The sequence below is a fragment of the Phalacrocorax carbo genome, chromosome 1 (assembly GCF_963921805.1).
Source record: "Phalacrocorax carbo chromosome 1, bPhaCar2.1, whole genome shotgun sequence".
In the NCBI taxonomy this organism is placed as follows: Eukaryota; Metazoa; Chordata; class Aves; order Suliformes; family Phalacrocoracidae; genus Phalacrocorax; species Phalacrocorax carbo.
Genome location: NC_087513.1, coordinates 62,549,503 through 62,572,621, shown reverse-complemented (window position 1 = coordinate 62,572,621; position 23,119 = coordinate 62,549,503). Strand labels below are relative to the sequence as shown.

The window sequence follows — 23,119 nt, the reverse complement described above, 5'->3', positions numbered from 1 at the left end:
CGCCCGAGCCCTGCCTCCGAGGCAACCACGCCTTGCCTCGGCATCGAGCCTCGCTGGCCACCTGCTGCACACGCCCCTGCTGAGGCCCTCAACCCGCATTATAAAACATTCAAAAGGAAAATAAGAGGACTAAGGAGAATCACAGGAGACAGGAGGATTCGACCCAACCTGCCCGTGCCCAGCAGCGACGAGGCACGGACGCTCAGGCCCACCGCGCCAGGCCGCGGCTGCCCATGGGCCTGGGGAAATGGCGGCAGGCGGGAAGCGCCCTCCCGCGACGCGCCCCTCGACGACCACGGAGGGCCGATGGGTGATCCTCATCCCCTCACGGCGAGGCGGGGCTGGCAGAGCTGTCACGGCCAGGGCAACCTCCCCAAAAGCAGGAACACTAGCACCGGGGGGGCGCCAGCACCCCGTCCCCGCCGCGGGAGAGGGAAGAAGCCGTGCCCCGGGTGAGGAAGCTAGCGGCGGTCCGGGGGCGAGGGCGTCCACCCCGCCTCAGCGACCGCGGGGGCGGCGGCTCCCCTCCGGCCGGGCCGGGGCTGGGCGTCGGCCTCTTCCGCCTCCTGCCGCGGCCCCTCAGCTCAGCCCCGCCCCGAGCGGCGGCGGCGGCGCCGGCCTGACCCCGCTCCGGTCCGGTCCCGTCGGGTGCGCGGCGAGCGGCGGCCCCTGCGGCGGGGCGGCGGCGGCGGCATGGCCGTGCCCTGGGCTCTGCCCGCGCCCCTCAGCCCGGCGCAGCTGAAGCGCCTGGAGCAGCACCGCTACAGCGCGGCCGGGCGCTCGCTGCTGGAGCCGTGGCTGCAGCCCTATTGGGCCTGGCTGGTGGAGCAGGTCCCTCTGGGGCTGGCCCCCAACGCCATCACCCTGGGCGGCCTCTTGCTGAACTGCCTGACGGCGCTGCCGCTCATCGCCTGCTGCCCCACCGCCACCGAGCAGGTACCGCCCGCCACGGCCCGCCGCTGCCGCCTCTCCGTCAGAGCCTGACCCCTTCCCGCGCCCGCCACCGTCTCCTCCCGGCACGGCCTCGCCTCAGCCCGGCGGCCGCTGTGGGGGAGCCACCTCGCTACCGCCTGGCGGTGCCCGGGGCTCTCGGGCCCCTGCCCGCCGCGGGGTGCGGTGCCCCCGCGCTGCTCCGTGGCGGTAACACGCGTGGCTCTTCCCGTGGTAGGGGAGGGCTGGGGCAGCGCTGCGGGTTTGTCCTGGGAAATCAGGGGAGCAGTGGTGTTGGGGTCACGCGCTGGGGTAGCAGGGGTCAAGGTGGAGGTGGGTGTTAAGGTTTGAATGCCGAAGTGCTGGGGGGTCATGTGAAGGGGCGAGGTTCAGTGGGCTCCTCTCTCCTCCCTGGCCCTTCGCTGACTAGAGGCCCCAGTGGGGATAGGGCTCCGACCGGGTGCTTGGCCCAGGTCAGACCCGGCCTCCCCCAGGGACCTTCTTACGTCCCACACGTGTGTCTCTGCTCAGGCAGCTTGCTGGGAAGGAGATGTAAGCTGTGTCCGCTCCCTTCTCAAGAGGAAGGCTGGAACAGTGGGGCTGCGGAGGTAGAAACAGACGCCGGCCAGGAGAGAAGGTCTGGGATGTGCCTGGGAGCAGGGCAGAGCTGGCTGGAGCTCACCCCGAGGCATGGCTGATGCCACTTCAGCATCACATAGTTCAGAATCGAGGTTTGGTTGTGTTGCAGATGTGTTAGTAGCTCAAATGCTTCCCGTCCTTGCATGGGAAACATTTAGTTGCTTTAGCTTCTGGGGGGGAAACAGGCTTGTTAACGTGGGCTGATGTTGCTGTCGTGTAAACTGGGTTGCCTACAGTTCTGCTGACAATCTGAGGCGCTCTGTCAGAGCTTCCCAGCCTGTTATGAGTTTCCCAGTGCAATTTTCATGGTAGTTAGGGTGGGAAATACCAGAGGAAGATGGCTTTGCGTAGGTAAAATGTCTTGAAGGGTGGCTGTTGTTTTTCTGCATTCTGATGGGCTTTAAATCCTGCTGGCAGAAGTGATGGTTGGTTGGGATTTTTTAAGAACTTAGATACACTTTGGTGAGTGTTCTTATTGGTGGAGGTGCCGTTCTCTTTCTGTAGTTACTTTGCCCTTTGCGTTAGCCCCTTTGTGTTTGGGGCAGGCATATTGGGAAGCTGATCCAGATCAGAATTAACTTTGCTTTGGTCTAACCCTAATCACTTCCCTGATTTGCATCACCAGGTGGAGGCACTCTGTGGCATTGCAGGCAGCACGAGAAGGGAGGTTAGAGATGAGAGTGAATGGTTGAAACTGCAGATTATCGTCTTGTGGCACTTTCAAAACTAAAATGCTTGTGGAACTGCTACCTTTTAGTTTAGTTTTGTGATATAGGTATCAGTCGTGCGCCAGCTATGTGTCTGGATGTTTATTTTAGCTTTTTCTCTTTGCTATTCAGGAAAAAAAAAAAGCAGAAAATAAATGTTAAATTATTTTTCCCTTGAGGACTCTTGTACAAAAGAAAAAGGTTGTGTTGCAGATGTCCAGAGAATTATTCCTTCCAGGAAAGCTTAGGTTGAGTTTTAGGAACTTTACTGTTTGTTTGTTGTTTTTTTTTTTTTAATTGTGGAAGCTGAATTTTATAAGAACCTACAGTTTGAACTAAACTTCCTTGTTTACATATCAACGTATCCTTTATAACTATGTAGTGCATAGCCAGACTCCCTATCCTACTGGTTCTTTGTTGTCTCTGCACTGTGAGAATAGCCTTCACTTTCTCTTGCTGCATCACTTAGGGCATTGTTTATCTCTCTTCTGCTTGTTTAATGACTCAGCCTGTCCTTTACCTAAGATGTCATGTGTCTGTGTGGCTTTTTGTAAAAAGATAAAACTGTTGCAACACTAATAGGTGCTATATGTACTGTTGCAATATCTACTTTGTAATTTTGACTTGGATGTGTAGGCTGGAAGGGCTAGGGGGAAGGTGGAACTGAAAATAATGTTAAAGCTGATTGACTCACTGACTGAACTAATAGCGTAGTGCACTTCAACATCACCTCTCTATACTGCCAAGCCACCTCTTCCATTCATGAACAAGTCTTGATGGACTAACAAGAGCTTGTTAGATTCTCTAGTTGGAAGTGGAGGAGCGCTGGATAGAATCACATAAAACAGTTTAGTGGGGTTTTTAATGAGTTGGGTTTTGTGTTTTTTTTTTTTTCTTCTAACCAGTCTTAAGTGGGCCATTTCTATTAGTCCTTTATTGAAAACACTGAAGTCTTGATGTTTGTACAAACTGTCCAAACCAAGTAAGACTGGTAGCTGAAATCCCTTGGAGAGTAGCTGCAAGCAGATGCTTAGAAAAGAGACCTTTCCCCAGTATACCCTTCTAGCTGCCAAAAGACTGTGGTTGAGGGGTTTCTCGGCAAGGGATTCTATTCAGGTTACTTGCTAGAACAGCAGCTGATGGATCTATTTCTCTACAGACACCTTCCAACTCGTGATTTTGCCTTTTGAATTCTTCGTGTTGAACCTGTTGGTACTTTCAGCTTCCATTATGTCCTGTTGAGAGGAAATGGTCTCAAGTTGCATCGGGGGAGGTTTAGACTGGATATTAGGAAAAAATCTTTACTGAAAGAGTGGTGAGGCATTGGAACAGGCTGCCCAGAGAGGTGGTGAAGTCACCATCCCTGGGGGTGTTCCAAAAATGTGTAGATGTGGCAGTCCAGGGCATGGTTTAGTAGGCACAGTGGTGTTGCATTGACGGTTGGACTTTATGAACCTAGATGTCTTTTCCAACCTTAATGATTCTAGGATTCTATTGCAGTGAATTCCACAATTTAATAATACCTCCCCCCCAATGCAATTGATGTCTAAAACCATAAAATGCTCTCTGTAGCTGTTATTTCCTTATATGCTATTCTTTTTATCTTCATCAGCATCAGTAGCCACTAAACACCAGTTTGTTACTGACTGGCACAATACATTTTGGCTGTATAAAATATTGTCTGCTTCAGTAATGTTGTCTTAATCTGGTAGGAACATGGGTTGTATCACTGCTCCTGTAAATGCACATTTCAACATAAGCCTTCTTATTTGTAGCTAAGCCGTTAGCAGACTGCACCCCTCGAGTGCTGTTGTAACTAAAATCCGTGTGTAGATTTTTGTAGGGTGTTTGTCCAGTTTCCTGCTGTGTAACTTAGGACAATAATCTATAGAAATAATATACAGGACTGCACATTTCATGTTCTGTGGAGGGCTGAAATATCTTCTTCATTGTGACTGCAGGCTTTTTTTTCCTTTTTTCTTTTAGCACTAGTAAAATATTTATGAATGAAAAATTTTGCTGACTTTAAGTATGAACAAGTGTATCTGCTGCGTTAGAGTGTAAAAGGAGCACTTCTTAGGTGAGGATTTCCATTTTATCCCTGCCATTTGGCAGTTTTGCTCTACTTCAAGCTGATTTCTCTGAAGTAGCTACAGTTACTGCATTAGGTTTTGCAAATGAATCTCTGGTTACCCCTTCCCATTTTGGGTGAAACTGACATGTTACTTTTCCCTTGCATCAACAGCAGGAAGAAAACTGGCTGAATGTAATTCTCTATCTTACTTAAAAGGAGAAACCCTGACCCTCCTGCTTTCATAATTGCTCATGGGGCCTAACTTTGGTAATCCTTTGAGCTCAGCCACAGGGCTCTCTAAAATACCATGGGAAGCTAGAATTTTAGGACAGAAGTTTATGTTAAAAGTAAATATTGAATTTATATCTATTAAAAAAAAACCCACAAAACCAAATGTCATGTAGCAGTTACAACAAGATCTAAGCAAAGAGCCCCCCAAACTGATCCAATTAGATTTCATCCAGTGATGCAGACTTGTCTTGCATGTTCTCAGCTTCTTAGGTTCCATCATGTGTCATTTATTTGTGTTTTTTTAAGGCCTTTGTTTCTGTTGTCTATAATTTCCTGCAGGTTACTGGGAATAGAATAGAGGAATACAGGAAGAGAGGAGCATGGATTATGGATATGCAGTTTGGGCAGTGACGGCGAAAGAGGGCACGGGCTCAAGGATTCTCATGCAGAGAGCGGAGTGAGGGAGGGAGGGAGGGGAGGCTTGTGATGGCTAGATTCTGTAAAATTGCTTAAAAAATGGTTTAGTGCATTTATAAAAGGGTGCTATACCTTGCTGAAACATGCTATTTAGAAAGCCCTGCATCTAGGGAAACCAAAAAGCAGGGGAGGGTCTAGGTGGTTTCAGCTAGCTCTACTGTTAACTGCTTTGAAGGAGGGGAACATTGGTGAACTGCTGTTTACGCTTCTCTCAAACTCTCTTTTTAAAACACCCTTTTTGAAAAAAACCCAACAACAACGAACCAATCAAAAAAAAACCTAAACAAAAAACCAACAAACCCTCTAAACCCCATATTTTAAACTGAAAGAGGCATCCTGATTTTTTTTTTCTGTCAGAGGGAGAAATGAAGGGAAGATATTGACAGCTGTGGCCTTAGGTAAATAGCAAGGGCATAACTGAGCTTTCTGGGAGAGAGAATAAAGAAGTAGAAAACAGGGAACTGGAACTGCTGGTATGAACTAGGGGTGTGAAGGAAGAAGCATTAAGCCCCTGACCTGGTAGAGGAGAGGTGTGAAGCACTGAGTGGGGTGGGGAATCCAGCCCATATCCACGAGTGAAGAATGGAGTGTTCAGTAGTGAATGCGAGAAAGAGGTGTTTGGCATAAAGGAAGACAGTGAAGGTTCAGGAACGCCAGCAGAGAAGGACAGGAGCTCTTTCAGAGGGAGTTGGTGGGGGAGGGGAGGGTGCTAAAGGAATGCAGGGAGTCCCCGGGGTGCATGAAATGCACTTGGGAGTATAGTATGATTGTTTTATTTTTATTTATTTTTCCCTCCCTGCCCTCTCTCCCTGCTGTAACGCAGTCCCTTTGCTTCTTTTGCTATTAGTAAAATCGTACATAGTGCTTTGTGTGAAACAGAAGTGAGGGAAATTATCCATATTTGGGAGGAAGATGGAGGAAGTCCAGTAAAAATAACTCTCTCTATTCTGGATCTGTTCCAGAGAGGGGCTGTGTAAATTAGGGTGAAATTAGTTGCTGTGTCGTTGGATTGAGGAAGTGAGATTATGACTAAATGTCATGAGTAATTAAGGGGGACTGAGTCTTTAAATGTTGCATGAGCTTGGGCTGTTGAATGCTCTGGGTTTGAGAGCTTTGCTTGAAATACGTGGTAAGGGATTTCCTTGGCACATCTGGTCTCCTGCAGCTGTCCATGCTCTTCTATGGTGTGGAATCACAGCAGCAGAAGAATGAAGACCGCTATACAACCTACATTTTCCCCTGAAGGAGAGGCATGCCACACATACCTGTCAAACCCTATATGCGCATTGTTTTGTTTCGACACCCTCTGGTTCAGTAGAATACCAGACCTGCTCTACCAAATCTGTGTGTGAAAAGGTTAGGGGCTGTATCGTCTTTCAGGCATCCTTTTTAATTGAAGCAGAGAAGCCGTCTTTCCCTCTTTCCCCTCCCCAGGTTTGTGTTGTCTTCTAGTTCCATGAGAATAGCATCTAGCTCTAGCCAAAGAATACATTTGCTTGGACAGGATATAACTTTGGGCAGAGATAATAAACACCTCATCAGTGAAAAGCTGATGATTACTGGGAGCCTCCTGACCTTTCTACCGAGTCTGTCAGCCATGTCAGCATTCTCAAATGCTCCCACTTCTCTAATTTGCAAACTACTTGGGTCCAGCGTGGGATGCCAGCAAGGGACATCCCTGGATGAAGAGCCAGGCATGTGAGAAGGCGGAGGGGACGGCAGCTGTAGCTGTATTGAGAGGGTGGATAGTAGAGAGAATCTGTGGTTATTAGGAACTTCAGAAACCTCTGTGCACCTTCAGTGATTTGGAAAACTGTATTTTACTGATTAAAACATCAGAGCATTCATTTGATCTGTTTAAATGCATAGTAGATCATGAGTGATCTTTGGTTATTATCACTTTGGGTTTGATTTGAACTGACAGCCTAGGGATGAAGTGCTCCAGATTGTGTTTCTAAGCCCTCAGACACCTGTTCCCCTGTTCTTACCAGGATCATCTTCCTTTCTCCGCAGCTGTGGGGATGCAGATGCATCCGTTACAGGTGTTAATGGATACAGATATCCTTACTGGGAAGAGGATGAAGACTTCTACCCCTCTTTCCAGACTGTCAATGAATAGAGCCTTCTAGTTTTGGAGTCTAAGGGGGTTGTTGCTTTGATTTGTCCCTGCAGGAGCTAATGCAAACAGGCTTGGATCAGCAGTCTTAATGATTATACCTGTACAATAACTTGAAACTCAACAAAAACCATTGCTTTGTCAAAAAGACTTGGTAAGAGAGGTTTAAGCTGAAACCAATTTATTTATTTTTATATTTAATGTGTTAAACTTGTTTTGAGGTAAAGTAAATGCAGACGATGTTATCTTGGACTAGAATGCTTGCCTCATGTTCTGTGGATTATGGAAACTTCCATAAGCTGCCTGCAGTAACCCTCATGCAAGCCTTCTGTTTTCATTAGAATTGAGGCTATATTTCATGGAGCTTGCATTTCAAAAGATTGTGATAACACCAAGCATATGGCATGGAGCAGTATGGCTAATGATAAAAAAATGTGCCATGACAGGCTTCTGTTTCTGACTGGTGTTTCAATTATGGAAATGATCCAGTTAAATAAGAAACTGCCCACACTCTGGCATTTGACTTAATTGGTGACCCCACACTGGGGTGGGGGGTGAGTGCAGAGTGGGTAAGGAATTTAGCTTGCATATTTAGCACTGGATACAGTCTACTTTTGCCTGTGATATGGAGAACCTGATGCCTTTAAAGCAAACTGAAATTGATTTCAGTTGTAAGTAGATAGTTGCAAAAGAAGGGGAGCCCAATGCAGCCAAAACAACAGCGGTGTCCTGGACAGAACTGCCAGGTGTGGCCTGGGTTACTTGCAAAAATCCAGGGATTAGCATGACAAGTTTCGGTAGATCTCAAGCTATCTTCTCAACTAGTGGAAGTATGTCACAGTAAAGACATCTCGTAAAACACTGCAAATTAGCTTTGTGGCATTTCACAGCAATATTGGTGATAAAATTGGCAATGTCTTTAAAATACTACTTTAAAGGACTGCAGTGAACCCACAGGCTCTGTCCTTCCCCCTTTGCCAGAGGAGAGAAACTTTTTCAAAAGATGGCTAAGAACTCACTCCCTGGTGTAACCCCATCCCCCAGCACAGAATTCCTTGGTTTAACTGGACTAACAAGGGAAAAAAAAAAAAGTAAATAACTCAACTAATTCCATTGGCAAACATCAAACGTGTATTACTGTAATCACTTGACCTGGATTTCTATAGTGTGCTCTTTGGCAGGGTTGTCAGATACCAATGTTAAATATCCATTGGAATGAGAATATCTACTCATCCTCTTTCATGTGCTCAAGGCTTCTAACATCATCTGTGATGACAATTTTTCCTAGTTTCCTTGGATTAAGGGGAAAGATGGTCTTGCCAGTTTTGAAGAATTTTCTTCTAAGTTTTCTAAAGTTCTATGTATATAAAAATCCAGGTTTCTCACCTATAGCTGGAGTCCCTAATTCTTTGACTATCTTTTGCTTCAAAGCTGGGCGAAGCAGCCAACCATTTGACTTCAAATGGTGGAATGTTTTATTAATGAAGTTATCCAAATACTGGGTAGCAGGAAAATCATAAATTTGCTGACAGTATTGTTTCCATGTGTCGTGGTTTAGCCCCAGTCAGCAACCAAGCACCACGCAGCCGCTCGCTCACTCCCCCCTGGTGGGACGGGGGAAAGAATCGGAAGAGTAAAAGTGAGGTGACTCATGGTTTGAGATAAAGACAGTTTAATAGGTAAAGCAAAAGCTGCGCACAGAAGCAAAGCAAAACAAGGAATTTATTCACTACTTCCCACGGGCAGGCAGGTGTTCAGCCGTTTCCAGGAAAGCAGGGCTCCATCACGCGTAGTGGTTACTTGGAAAGACAGCCACCATCACTCCCAATGTCCCCCCCTTCCTCCTTCTTCCCCAGCTTATATACTGAGCATGACATCATATGGTGTGGAATATCCCATTGGTCAGTTTGGGTCAGCTGTCCCAGCTGTGTCCCCTCACAGCTCCTTGTGCACCCGGCAGAGTACGGGGAGCTGAAAAAGTCCTTGACCAGTGTAAGCGCGACTTAGCAACAGCCAAAACATCTCCACATTATCACCACTGTTGCCAGCAAAAATCCAAAACATAGTCCCATACTAGCTACTATGAAGAAATTTAACTCTATCCCAGCTGAAACCAGGACACCATGTTAAAAGCACAAAAGTAAGCGATAACGTAGCGTATCAGCCACACTTGAATACATGAGGAAGTCTTAAGTAATACCAAAAGAGCTGTTCAGAACCGACCTTCCCTTAAGCATGCTGGTTCTCGGGAGGGATGTGTTTTATGATCGGTTTAACTGGAGGCATAACGTTTTTCCTAGCTCAAGTCAGTGAGTATGACAACAACGAGAAAACAGAAGGGCTGGAGAGGCAGCTCTCCTCATCCACGTTCTTACTGCTGCCTTCTTCTGCCCCTGCCTATGAACTGACCGGCAACTGCCCTTTTTCCCCAGCAGTGAGACTGGGTTTATGTGAGTGTGGGCAAATCTCAGCTCACTGAGATTTCATCTGCTGTCTAAATCTGCTTAATAGCCTTTGCTGGACTTAGGTAATACGGGTAACTGTGTTGGTCTGTTTGCGCTGCAGGACAGGAATTGGGGAGGTGCAGAGCCACAGCAGCTGCCCCTTACCTGGGTGCGCGAAAGGGTTCAGCTCTGTGGCTGCCTGTGGCAGTTTGCTTGTTTAACCTGCAAGCTGCATTTCCAGCATTTATACCTAACTTCGTCTCTCCTCATGTGAACAGTGCTTCTAAATGTTAAGGACACCACTGGAAACTACTTGAGGCAAAAATGTTACTTGTTCAAAAGGTGTTATAAATAATTTTTAGTAAAAACTAACTCTTAGGCAAAGACAGACTGTGTGTATGAAAATAATGCTTTTGAAAGGTACTACTGCAGGACAGTTCCTCTGAACCTAACACTGGTGTTAATGAAACTGATTCACAGCTTGTTTTTAAACTCTGATAGTGTATGTTAAGTAGATAGTTGTCCTTCATATTTAGTGAATGACTTAATTTCTACAAACCCTTGTCCAAAGTGCCTACATAGTCAATTTTTGTATGTTGGAAAAAAAATCTTTCCCTAAAAGCCGAAGTCTTTATTTAGTAGAATGTAATGGCTTTTTGTATCTATATGTGGTACATCTGAGCAAATCATCTAAGCGTCTATCACATAAACTGCTTTAGTAAATGCCTTACTACTATTTTCTTTTTTAAAGATTAATTTTATTTTCATAACTTTTTTTCAGCACAAAGAATACAAATAATTATAGAAATACTGTGGTTTTAAGGTGGAAAAAAAGCCGATGCAGAAGAGAGGTTAAAGGTCGTCTTGTTGTTGTTTTTTAAATAAATGGAAGGACTTGTGCTTCACTGGTGTATCCAGAGTAGTTCATTATAGTAGTTACTACAGTTCCTGTAGGAGTAGCGCACAGATTTTGGTTTGTCTGTTAACTAAGTAACAAATAGCACAATGTAGTATAGTTTTGTGCTGAACAGTATTTTACCTTTAATGAAACAGATTATCAGCGAAGAAATGGGGAACCACCTAGTGACCTTTTATGTGAATCTCTTTCAGGCACCTTTTTGGGCATACATCCTGGGTGCATTAGGACTTTTTATCTACCAGTCTCTGGATGCCATTGATGGGAAGCAAGCCAGAAGAACAAACAGTAGTTCTCCTCTAGGAGAACTCTTTGATCATGGTTGCGACTCTATTTCCACAGGTAGCCTTAACCTACTGTTACCCATGCTAGTTTTAAAAACGTTACCTGTTTTCAAGAGGAGCTGATTAATCACAGATTTGTTGAAGTTGGAAAGGACCTCTGGAGATCATCTAGTCCAACCCCCCTGCTCAGAGCAGGGTCAGCATGTTCCCTTCTTTTAGGACAACTTCACCATCTCCTGGTCACTGCGGCCAAGGCTGCCCCTGACCTTTACGCCCCTGACCTTTGCATCCCTGACCAGTATCGGGGAGCAGTACAGTTGGCAGATGTTAGGTAATGTGCGTACTGCTCTTACTTACGGGACATCTTCATGCACAGTGTTCTTTGAATGAGCTAGGTGGTGAACAAAGAATGCTGTAAGAGCACGCTTAGGGATTCTTTACTATACATAGCCTGTGTTTTCCAGTAAGGTACAGGTGATGCCTAATAAAGGATTTTAAGGATCTAAAAGTCTGATGCTGATGTGTGAAACTAAGGATTCCGCTTTAAGAGTGCAGCGCCAAAGTATCAGTTTGGTAATAGGGCATCCAACCTGGCACTTACGATAATTTATATTTCTTGGAAGAATGAGTTTAAAAATTTTATTTGGAATCCTTAAAAAGTAAGCCTTGATCAGTTTTACTTTCCATAACTTAGCTGCTGTTGGTGGCAATGCCTGTACTTCTATGAAAGCTTAATGGCTGAAACATGTGTCCTGGGATTTGGTATGTTCTTGACACCTCACTTCCCAGAGAAATTCCTCTACCAGGCTGTCTGAGCTGGGCCCTTCAGGTGAAGCTGTCAGTGTCGCAAAGAACGAGAGATAACCAGGCCAGAAGAAGGGAGAATAGCCACCATAGGCTAAAGGTGGGGCCCTTGCTTGGAAGGAGTCCTGTGTTTTGGTCTCTCCTGCCAGGACTGTCCCTGAGGTTAGCTACGCAGTAAAGTATCAGTCATATCACTACTTTGTTACAGAGATGTAAAATGCTTTGTGATTATTATTTTTTAAATTTATTTCTCTTAACTGCAAGCAAAGAGAGCATATGACTAACATGTTCATTTCTGCTTTTCAGTTTTTGTTGTCCTTGGATCCTGCATAGCAATCCGACTAGGAACAAATCCTGACTGGTTGTTTTTCAGTTGTTTTGTGGGACTGTTCATGTTCTATTCTGCTCACTGGCAGACATATGTATCAGGCATACTAAGGTTTGGAAAGTAAGTAGGCATCTTTAGAAGTACGTGTGGCTTAATGTCTGAGACTGCTAGCTACTTGATTTCCATTTCTTCTTGGTTTTTTCCTGCTCTCTCTTCCTCTCACCTTCTTCCTCATCTCCCTTCCACCCTAGCAGACTTGTGTTTTACCTGGCAAGAACTTTAAAACTCTGTGTAACACTGAGCAGAGGGTTTGTTCTTTCAGCAGCTGGTTTTAGCTATACATGCTTCGTTTGCATGCATTTTGCTCTTTTTTTCTGCAGATTTGTTCACAGAACCCATACAAGCACCATGCAGGCTCAGGCCAGACAGGTCTTGCCTGCAGTGTAAACAAGTGATCTGTGTAAGAGTAGGGACAGAGCAAGCATCTACAGCACCTCCCTTTGTAACCTCCCAGCCACAGAGCGATTTAAGCCCAGGGGACTCTGAACCACGTGCATTTTTAGAGAAATTGCCGTGCTAATGGGTTTCTCTTCCATAGACATTTTCAGTCTTCCTTGGAAAAAACTCTCTGCATGCCAACGCATGCAATATTCTTTGTCAAGCAGTTCCACAGAGCTACGGCAGTGCTTTAAGAATTACCCCAGGTTTATTTGGGGGCTTTGCTTTTAATCTGGCTCATATTAGTTTTGATGTCCTTCAGGTTTTGTGTTAGGTCACAATTCTAGTGATTGCTGTGATGCTGTTCATGACTTGGGTGAGACTTCATCCGCTCTCACTACAGAGTGGGAGGAGGATTCATGACATTCATGTAGAAGATAACAATTTCAATTTAACTCCTAATAGTGTGGGGATTGCTGCACCCTCCCGCAGCGGTGGTGGTGCCTAGCCATGGCCCTTTGCTGGTTTTAAACAATGAACTGCGCCTTAGTAATGATTTCCAAAAAGAGGAAGAGATGAGAGACTTCCATAGCAGAAAAATTGGAAGTATGTGATAGATGAAGGCTATCCTGATAATCCTAGTCAGTTGTTAAGTCACCTGTTTATTGCCCTACATAACTCTGACCTGCAAGAAGCCCCTTAGCCAATCTGAGCATCACTGGGCACACAGGCTAGTGATTGGCTATCCTTGCGTACTGTTTAGTGTCTGTTTCAAAAGAGAGATGCCTATGTGGTAATGCCAAGAGCTCTTTTTATTCGCTGATAATGTGTTCTACCACACAAACCATAACTGTTCCACCTGCCTACCCATCCTACTTTTTTTAAAGGACATCTTGTGCTGTAAACAAAAATAGGTGCTTTAGAGTGATGGCCGAAATAGGGTAATTTCCATACATGACAGTGGAGTATAATGGAGGGAGATGGACTATGCCATGAGCTAGGGGTTTTTTTGCATAAATGATTGCTTTTCTGTGCCTTTCGTTCTTGCTTTAGGAAGGCACTTCCCTACATCACGAAGGCAGTGAGGCTCCCATGCCACATAAAAACTTCATTAAAAACATAATGGCTTCTACGTAAATACAGTGACAGTGCATAGTACAAGCGGTTTGGAGTGGCCTGGTGCTCCATGCTTACTGTTTGAAGTTAAATAGACACAAGTTCTCTCCAAGATAACTTATTGCTGCTCAGTGAGAACAGGTCAGAGTTGTTTCAAGGCTCACCATTTTATGTCTCTTAAGCACAGAGGTGAGAGACTAAATGAAGACAATAGTATATTGCTCTAAATATTATAACACTTAGTAGCATGGATGGAAGCTTTCACCGATGCTGTTCCTGAATGAGTGGCACTTGATTTTTAGAAGTCAAATGGCAGCTGAGAGAATCCTAGCACTGATGGCCAGGAAGGATCAGTGCAGCTGGGAACTGTCTCACTACCAGGCTATGTAGAACCCCACACAGTGTCTGACTGAAATCTTTGGACTCTGATTTGGGCTGTGTTGCAACCAACTGCCTGAGCCTCTTGTCAAATGAAGTACTAAACTTCGGCACGTATAATGACTCAACTTCAAGTGTGAGCCTCCTCCCACCACCAACAGCAGCAAGTGCAGTATGGCATAGAGATGTAGGTTTTAGCAGTACAGCGTGTAGACTCTGAACACTTGCATATGGATGCTTTTGCATGATGTACCTGACAAGGTCAGTGTGCAGCTACAGCGATGGCTGTGCAGATGTAACGCTTCATCCCTGGCACAGAGGGATGCTCCCAGCAGCGCTGTCCTGTTTCCCCCTACACAGACTCTGTCACTTAACTTCAAGCCAATTCGTGAAAGGGGTAGAAGATTAAAAACCTGCACGAGGCTAGCAAGCTGAACTGGTTCACCTTACGGTCTGATGAGCACAACAGCTAGGAAAAGTGAGGGAGCGCAACGGTGTAGGAAGGAGAGGACTACCCATTCCAACGGCTTCAGGCGGTGACGAGCACCTCAGCACATCATCTAGTTGCAGCTTAAATTGTGGCTCTTCTAAGACTAAGCCTGTGGTGAAACTTAGCATATTTTATGACTATCTTTCTGATGAAAGAAGAGAGTTTGTTACTGTGATTATCGAGATCAGATAAATGTTTTCCATTAGCCAAGAGTTGATTCCTGTCTCCCTTTAGAAATACAATTTCCTGTGCAAACAGTGCACGTGCTAAGCAAGAAATGATACATGTTCACTTTGGTCATAATACCCTAAACCAGCACATTTATTCTAACTGTTTAAGGAAACGTTGTATTTTAAACATCCGTTGTTACGGTTTGCTGGTAACTTCAGTACAAAGATCAGGTACCTGTCTCAAAACCTTCAGTAGCATAAACAGTACCTTAGATGTGCACTTATTTTTTTAAATTTATTTTAAAGCTTTATTGAAAATACTGATTCTTTCTCATGAGCCGCCTCTTATCTTTTTATATATTCAGGTCTTCTCAAAACATTTCATCAATGAAATACAGAAAGAAAGAGTTTGGCTATCTTGTCTGAGGACAAAAAGGTGGAATAGAGAGTCTAGACTTTAGGGGGCATACGAGGCTACCTACTTTAAAAACATTTTAATGGAAAAAAGGTATCAATTATGTGTCCTCTAAAACAGGACAGATGCTTAGCTGTCCACTGACTCAGTCCTCAAAATACTGCCCTTATGTTCTGCAGGCTGTACCTGTCAAGTTTTCATGATATGATGGCTTAAAGAAATCCCTTCTGTCCCAGCCTGTAGGATCCATGCTTTTATATGATATGCTTTTAATGCAAATGTTTGATTCCAGTTACTATAAGCTTGCCTTAAATTTGATTTGATGCTTAACACAGCAACAACTCTATAAATTTATATAAAATTCTCAAATAGTTAACAATGTATTCATTAAAGATTTTGCCCCTATTACAATTATATGCAGCTTGCTCTAGATAAGGCGTATAGGTTTAATTCTAAATCTTAACCAAAGGTGTGTGCCTCCATACAGAGTATCCTTCTCTGTCAAGGAGAATCATATTCTATATACACTGATGTAATTCAAAGTACTTTTAAGGAGATAATTCAAAGTTACTGGTTTTTTGATTTCCCCCCCCTCGCCTGCCTTACGCTTACAGCAAAAAGACCTTTTCTTTAACTAAATATATATATATATTTTTTTTTTTTTCCCCTTACTAGAGTTGATGTAACTGAAGCTCAGATAGCCATAACAGTGCTGCTCTTGATATCTGCGTGTGGTGGAACAGCAATATGGGACTTTAAGGTAAGTGTATTAAGTATTCAGAGTTCCTGCTGAATATTCAGTTCCTGTTAAGTGTTTGCAGTTCCTGTGGTATTTGAAGCTATCCTCTGCGAGTACTGTCAACACCTACTAGTCATCTAATGTTCTGTTTTAGCTTGTTGTACAAATGTAGGTTATTTTTATGTTGTGGTTAACTTAGATATAATGGTGTCGCTTCCTATGCACAAATTTAGAGCTACACAGAGGAAAAAAGACCCCATCTGCCACATACAAACTTCTCATCTGGAACTAATACTCTGCGGATACTTAAGCTTTAGCAAATAGTTCTTGTTCTAGTTTTATTTCTTTTGTATATTTTATTGTAAGACATACATTTCAGTTAAATGATTTATGGGATGCTTTATTTTAGAATTTAAAGATTAAATGCTTGAATCTAACAAAGCCATGGCGTGAAGTTAGGGGGTTTTTGGTTAGGTAATCCATATTTGTGTGCTGATGAAGATGTACTGGTTTTTAACAGTTACGTCAGAGCCAATATAAATATTGATATTTAAAGAATTTTTTCCTGCCCCAAAGCATTTCCCTATCTCTGGCTTTTATTCTGATCTTTAAAGATGTGCTTTAGTGGATGGGATCAAAAGTATATTAGACTAATATCTTCATCCTTTCTGGGATCTTTACTCAGAAATGTGTAGTTCCACTTGGTTACAGCGCATGGAAGAGCTGAGACCACTCCCTGCTATTGATAACCAATGCAAATTTATCTAAATATAAACCACCAGGTAATTAAAATTAATTCACAAGTTTACTCAGCAATTAAGAAAAGTTTAGCTAAACTTCGTTTCCTTTCCCCATCCTGCAAGATGCTTTTGTTCTCTTTTCAAACAGCTTATTTTCATGTTGGAAAATAAAGCAGGTGCATTAGACTTTGATTATGATCGATTTTTCTTCAGTATTAAAATCTGTGGTAGTTATGCTGTATCTCAAAACAATCTATATTCAAAAATGTAGTAAATGGTTTTAATTTATTACTACTAGGTTTTTGTTTTGGTTTTTTTTTTAATCCTCTGCTGCCTTTGGAAGTTTCCTTGAAACTGCAATTGATTCCAAAAGGTAACTAACTGTTCAGTTAAGTTTGTACCTGGAGGCTATTCTAAATGCAAAGATACAGCACACAAATAACACGTACTGAAACACAAAGGAGGCAGATGGTGTTTGTGTTTCCTGTGGTGCAGTATTGTGTTACACAGTGAAACAGAAGGAACTATCCTTCTCCCCCCTCCCATGCCTTGGTAATGCAGCAGTCTGGGTCCAGTTTTTGCTTTGGTAGTAAAAAATATTTGAAGAACATTGTAAGGACAAACACAGTAAGATTAAGACCAATTTCAAGACCAGAACTTAAGTACCCAAAAATCAAGTTTAAACATTACGAACGAAATTCATCATCTCCTCGAGTAAGGACAAACACTGTCTTTCTGAGCTTGTTCCCAGGAAAGTGAGCGTTCAAATAAAACAATTGTTTGGTACGTATCAGTAGCTTTTTTAAATTACTCTTTTAAAAAAAGCGTAATCCTTAACTTTTAATATCGTTCTCATGTTTTTCCTGCTAAGGTCCCTTTGGTGGGCTTAGAGCTGAAGTTCTTTGCAGTTTTTGTCATACTGTGTGGAACAGCACTTTCTTTTTTCAATTACTTCCGTGTCATCTTTGGTGGAGGGGTTGGAAAGAATGGATCTACGATAGCAGTAAGTTGCTTTAAAAATTTGAATAATTTATGCCCATAATTTATTGCATTTCAGATGATCAGAAGGCTTTTATCTGTTTAAGCCTTTAAGCAGACAAGCATAGGAGTGTTGGGTGGCTAAAGCAAAGACTCCATTATCTGCTTTCTCTCTACCTGTTACGGGATTTCCTCTGTCGCAGGAACCAGCAATGAATTTTCATACAAAATCGATGAGTGGTCACTGCAGGGGATACTAATGGCATTGGCATAATGCTAATGGACTTTCCCTGAGCTTTGACAGCTCTGGTTTTGTGTAATGATATTTGCAGTGCATATAAAATGTGGACCTTAGTGTGGGACTGCAGCCTAAGACAAATTTTCTGTCCATTTACATTTCAGGGAACAAGTGTTCTTTCACCAGGCCTGCACATCGGACTTCTTATCACTCTGGCCATTATGATCTATAAAAAGTCTACAACTCAGCTGTTTGAAAAACATTCTTGTCTGTATATCCTGACCTTTGGATTTGTGAACGCTAAGATCTCGCAGAAGTTGGTGGTAAGGCATCTCATTTCAGTCCTAAACCTCCTAAAATTAAACTGGTTCTTGGCTTAACGCTTGCTGGATCAGTGGGCACTGCAAGTTTTCCCATTGTGCTCTGCCACCGTATTACCAGTTTCATTATGACCAAGACAATGAAAAAGACTCAGGCTTCTGCAGACAGATTATATATGACGCTGATGCAAACACATACTTATTGTTGAATATATCAGTTAGAACTTTCAGGTTTGTTTAACTTATTCCTAGAAATACACTGTCTTTAACATCGTAACTGTGGTCCCTCAGGCCTTACTAACAGTGCTATGACTTCTGATTTAATTATCTGAAATAAGAATTTACTTTAATCATTAGAAAAGTTTATCTCTTTGTTTTCTCTCTTTTGTAATTAAAAACCTCATAAATGGATTTAAAAAAATAAAATCTGCCTTACTACATATTTATAACAAAAGTAATCCAGCCAGCTGATTTCCCCCTCTACCCCTCCTCCTGCCCCGGCATGACATATTTCAAACATGAGAAAACAGGTATTCTTCAGACTTTCTTGCTAAACAGGAGTTCACCTAGTGAGCAGCTCACGTGGCTCAAGAGAGACAATGCTGGTAAGGCGTCTGAGCCTTAAGACTGAACTTGAGGCAGTTCATCTACTCTGTCAGACACCTTGGCTCCCTTGCTCATTCAGAGGGCCCCTGGGCCCTCGTAACCAGCAGGCATCGCTGTGTGTACGTCAGCTCCCCCGTGGGCACTTCCAAGCAAACCTTGATGCTTTAAGTGTAGCCTTGAGGCTAGTCTGCTCCGGAGGCAAATCCGTAAGGGTAGTGGGGAAAGGATTGTGTTGGCTTTTGCAGTTTTCTGATGCTATTTCAGGAGGCCTTGTCCTTTAGGCACTCCGGAGAGAGCAAACTGCATGAAAAACTGGGGGCGTGACCAGGTGGGAGGCCCGGTGGAGACACGCGCCAAGGTCTGTGCAGTTTGTGTGGCTGTGCCAGAGCTGCTCCGCAGGCGCTAACCCTACATAGCTGTTGTGCATCATGCCAGATGCGAGCCAGGAATTGCTCCCTGCTGCAGCAGATCCCTTTAGCAGGAGTGATGCATCCTTAGCTGGCTTAGCGTAGAAGCCTCTGTCAGCTCTCCTCTGGATGTAGGCCTTTGTGGTTTGTCCTGTCTTTAGACTGGGACACTCAGAGGCTTTTCTGTGAATTTTGCTGTTCAGCAGAGAGTTGAACATTATCTATGTTATACTAAGAGACCACTTTGTTCACAGGAACCTCTCAGTACTTTAATCATACCCACCAAGTATCCACAAGCAAGGAAGCAAGGAATGACAGGGTGATTTCTTATGGCAAACTTGGCACCTAGACTACTTTCCTTCTGCCATTTTTGAGCTTCCTGGTATGGACTCTTCATATGTCCTTTATTAGGTCTCCAACTTCTTATAAAAAACTCTTCTTCTGCCTCTCAGTTAAAGGTGAGCTTAAGTTGTCTCTAACAATGCTAAATATGGAAGGATCAGGGTGCGTGTGGGGAATAGGTTCTCTCCCTCTTCCCCCAGCAATCTTCTCCGCTTGGTCATTCTGTAAAGTGTCTCTGTGCATACGTCACTATCTCTACTAAACAGTGAAAACAAGCCTTGCCACGAAAGCAAAAGCCTAGGTTCTAGTTAGGTTTTTGCTAAGTAAAGCCAAAATTTTCAAGTCAGACTTGAAAGCAACACTTCAAGTGAATAGTATTCACTGTGGGTTCCCCAGTTCAAGAAAGACAGGGAGCTACTGGATTGAGTCCAGCAGAGAGCTACCAAGATGATCGGGGGACTGGAGCATCTCCCTTATAAGGCCGAGAGACTTGGGTTTGTTCAGCCTGGAGAAGACTGAGGGGGGATTTCATAAATACCTATAAATATCTAAAGGGTGGGTGTCAGAATGATGGGACTGGACTCTTTTCAGTGGTGCCCAATGACAGGACAAGGGGCAATGGGCACAAATTGGAACACAGGAAGTTCCAGCTAAACATGAGAAAGAACTTCTTTCCTGTGGAAGAGTAGTGGCACAGGCTGCCCAGGGCGGCTGTGGAGTCTCCTTCCCTGGAGACATTCAAAACCTGCCTAGATGCGCTCCTGTGCCCCCTGCTGTAGGTGTCCCTGCTCAAGCAAGGGGGGTTGGACGAGATGATCTCCAGAGGTCCCTTCCAACCCCTACCATTCCGTGATTCTGTGATTTTCAGCAGTATGGTTGTGTAGTCTCACCCTTCAGATGCAGCACTGGAAAAATAAGAGTGGGGAACCCCTGCAGATAGCCAAAATGCACTGGTATAGATAGGTGTAACTTACAAAAGAACATTGAAGGATGTGTAGATGTTTCTTGTATAATAAAGTCAACAAATACCTGCTGACAATTCAAATAGCTGTTGTCATGGATTAAAGTGCTATACATTGACTGAATAACTTGGGAAGAGGTTACTTCATCCTTGGGGAATAGACTGTCAGGGAGCAGCGGGCCCCGACGCATTTGCGAAGCCCTTGGCCTGCCTGCCGACAGCTTCCCGCAAACTGCGGGCAGCAGCCTGTTGCTGGGCAGGGGTATCGTGCTGGCTTCTGCTAGCTACACTGATCTTGCAGGGGTGCATTTTTGTCTGTTTGTGTCTTTCTTTTAATATAGGTGGCTCACATGACAAAAAGTGAAATCTGTCTTCAGGACACTGCATTTATTGGGCCAGGACTTCTGTTTTTGGACCAGTACTTCAACAGTTTTGTTGATGAATATATTGTTCTATGGATAGCACTGGTAAGCATTTTGATTTCTACTTTTCATTTGGAGCACACTTAAAGGAATCGATTGAGAACTGTCATTCTGCTCTGCCATTTCTGACTCGCCCAGATTTCAGCTGTCACTGCAGAGGGAGTGCCAGGACACCATGTAAACATGTATTTGGGGGGCTGAGTGGCTTTCTCTCCTTGGAATAGAGACGTGAAAGTAAATTTCCTGTGATTATGCTTTAGTCGAGGTGGTTTGTTTGAAGTTGCTCTGTGAACTGCAGACTGACCGCTGTTTATCAGCCTTTGAAAGTGTTCAGTGCCATTTGTTTTTTGGGTTTTGGGGTTTGGTGTGTTTTTTTTTTTTTTTCTTTTGGACTAGAACACTGTTAAAATGCTTGTTAAGCTTGTCACTTGGATAGATTCTGATTGAAGTATAGCTGAATTCATAGTAGGAAAAGTTTTTAAAAATATTTGGTTTTTTTTTTTAACCTGTTCTGTTTTGTTCTTTTGAAGTTCATATCCTTGTTTGACATGCTGAGATATGCCACTGGTGTATGCCTGCAGATTGCTGCTCATCTTCATATACATGTCTTCAGAATTTCATCTCATCAAGCTCCTGAACAGGTTCAAAATCATAATGACTGATTAAATAGATCAAGGACAAGAGGAGAAGCGGTTAGGGGAATGCTCAATGAAGCAGCCTCTCTTTTTCTTGGGAAGACAGATTAAGAAAGAAGCGTTTCAAGAAAATAGTTTTATGAGACAGCTCACTCTATCTCAGATATGACCAGATGTTTGTATTTAGTAATTCTAAGTCCCACAGATTCTATTGTGATCAATACTTTTGAACCAGGATGTATTTCCCCCTGTGTTCTAAACGTTGCAGCTGCTATTTCATACCACAAACACCACATCTGAAACGTTTGCCATTTCCAGTTAGGTAACCTAATCCTGTAGTTCTGGCCTGGTGAATGTAGACTCTGCAAACCAAGGTGCTACCCACCAGAACGTGAAGAGGAATTTCACTTTTCCCTAGACCAAGTGACTAATCTCCTAGCGCTAGTTTCTAAAGTCATCTTGGAACTGCTGTGACGTGGTAGTCAGAGGTATCAGTGACTACAGCACTGTATTATTAAGACTGGTAAAATGAGGCATCCGTGAGGTAAAAACTACTTGTTACATCTCTGTTCTGGTATCTCTAAAGAACAAGCTGCTGGGTCAGTAGGATGAAGGAAGTATAGCTCAGGAAAATTTTCTTCTGTTTCAAAATACTGTTATGCGTGCCTTTAGGATTCATGCATTCTCTAGTACCTAAGTACATAACTTACTGTGACTAAACATAATTGTAGCTTGCATTTCCTTTCAAGGCCAGTTTCTGGTTTCGTGGCCATAATAAGGTTTGCCTCATTGTGCTCCGTCATTATCCAGAGCAGAGGTAGATGCGTACTTCGAGGACACTAACGTTCCCTACCCTAACTTGTATCTGTGAAACTGCACAAGTGAATGACAGAGCTCTCTGATAAACTTAAAGGACTGCGACAGTGCAACCCACCCCTATGTCATTGTCTCTGAAGAATGTTTGCTATTGCTGTGTTCGTCTACTTTATAACCTAATTTGTCTTGTAACTATCACTGTATTTCTTATCCAAACGAAACCACACAGAACTAAACCCTAATGTATATTAAAACTCTCCAGAACAGAAAGTCAGGCCCACCGTCAGCCTTTCCCTTTCTTTAAGAACAGGCCCCCTGGCTAACATAACGTGCCCAGCTGGAGGGCTGGTGTTGGTGTTAGAGGAAAGCAGTGTGAAAGTAGCTTATCTGTACAAGCAAATCGTGGCTTGCACAACAAACCCTGTGAGCTCCTTTAAAAAGGTACTGTTTGAATATGATTTTTTTAAAAAGCCGTTGAATGTAACTGTTACCCCTTTCAGTTGCTGTGATACGTAGCTAAGCTGTGAGTTTATGAAGTCCTTCCTGAACAGCACAAAAAGAATGCTATGGTTGGTTTTAAAAATAATACCACTGCAGCTTCCTCGCTGCATGTTAATTCAAGACCTCCTGAGGTGTTCAAGGAACTTTAAAAGTGGTGTGTTGTCTGCCAAACTTAGGGGGGAAGAAAATGCCATCATCTGTCACGCTCCTGCCTAAGGATACACTGATACACGTGAGGGACAACTAACGGTTACTGCCGAAGGACTAGGACGCTAAGTGACTAATACCAATTCCCCGTGAATCCTACTGCTCCTGTTAGGGGCTGGGAAGGACGCAGCATCTTCACGTGAACTTAGCCTGAACCTGGGCCATGGGCAAATAGAAGAGAAGATGGTAAAGACCATTCTAGTTTGTGTGAATACTGTCAGCAAATTAACCACCTGATGAAAAGACACAG

At 43.8% G+C, this 23,119-nt stretch overlaps 1 protein-coding gene across 2 annotated transcripts in view; it reads left to right on the top strand.

The window, feature by feature from the left end:
* Window positions 1–569: 569 nt before the first annotated feature.
* Window positions 570–23,119, top strand: part of CHPT1 (choline phosphotransferase 1) — a 24,332-nt gene continuing 1,782 nt past the window's right edge. The window contains exons 1-8 of one of the 2 annotated variants that reach the window (XM_064456487.1): window positions 571–936; window positions 10,729–10,876; window positions 11,929–12,070; window positions 15,633–15,717; window positions 17,308–17,439; window positions 17,817–17,975; window positions 20,630–20,755; window positions 21,241–21,351. In XM_064456487.1, coding sequence (XP_064312557.1) covers window positions 694–936; window positions 10,729–10,876; window positions 11,929–12,070; window positions 15,633–15,717; window positions 17,308–17,439; window positions 17,817–17,975; window positions 20,630–20,755; window positions 21,241–21,351 — 1,146 coding nt within the window. In that variant the 5' untranslated portion in view covers window positions 571–693. Of the gene's footprint in view, window positions 937–10,728; window positions 10,877–11,928; window positions 12,071–15,632; window positions 15,718–17,307; window positions 17,440–17,816; window positions 17,976–19,239; window positions 19,412–20,629; window positions 20,756–21,240; window positions 21,352–23,119 lie in introns of those variants that run through there. The other variant, XM_064456497.1, reaches the window with a different exon arrangement.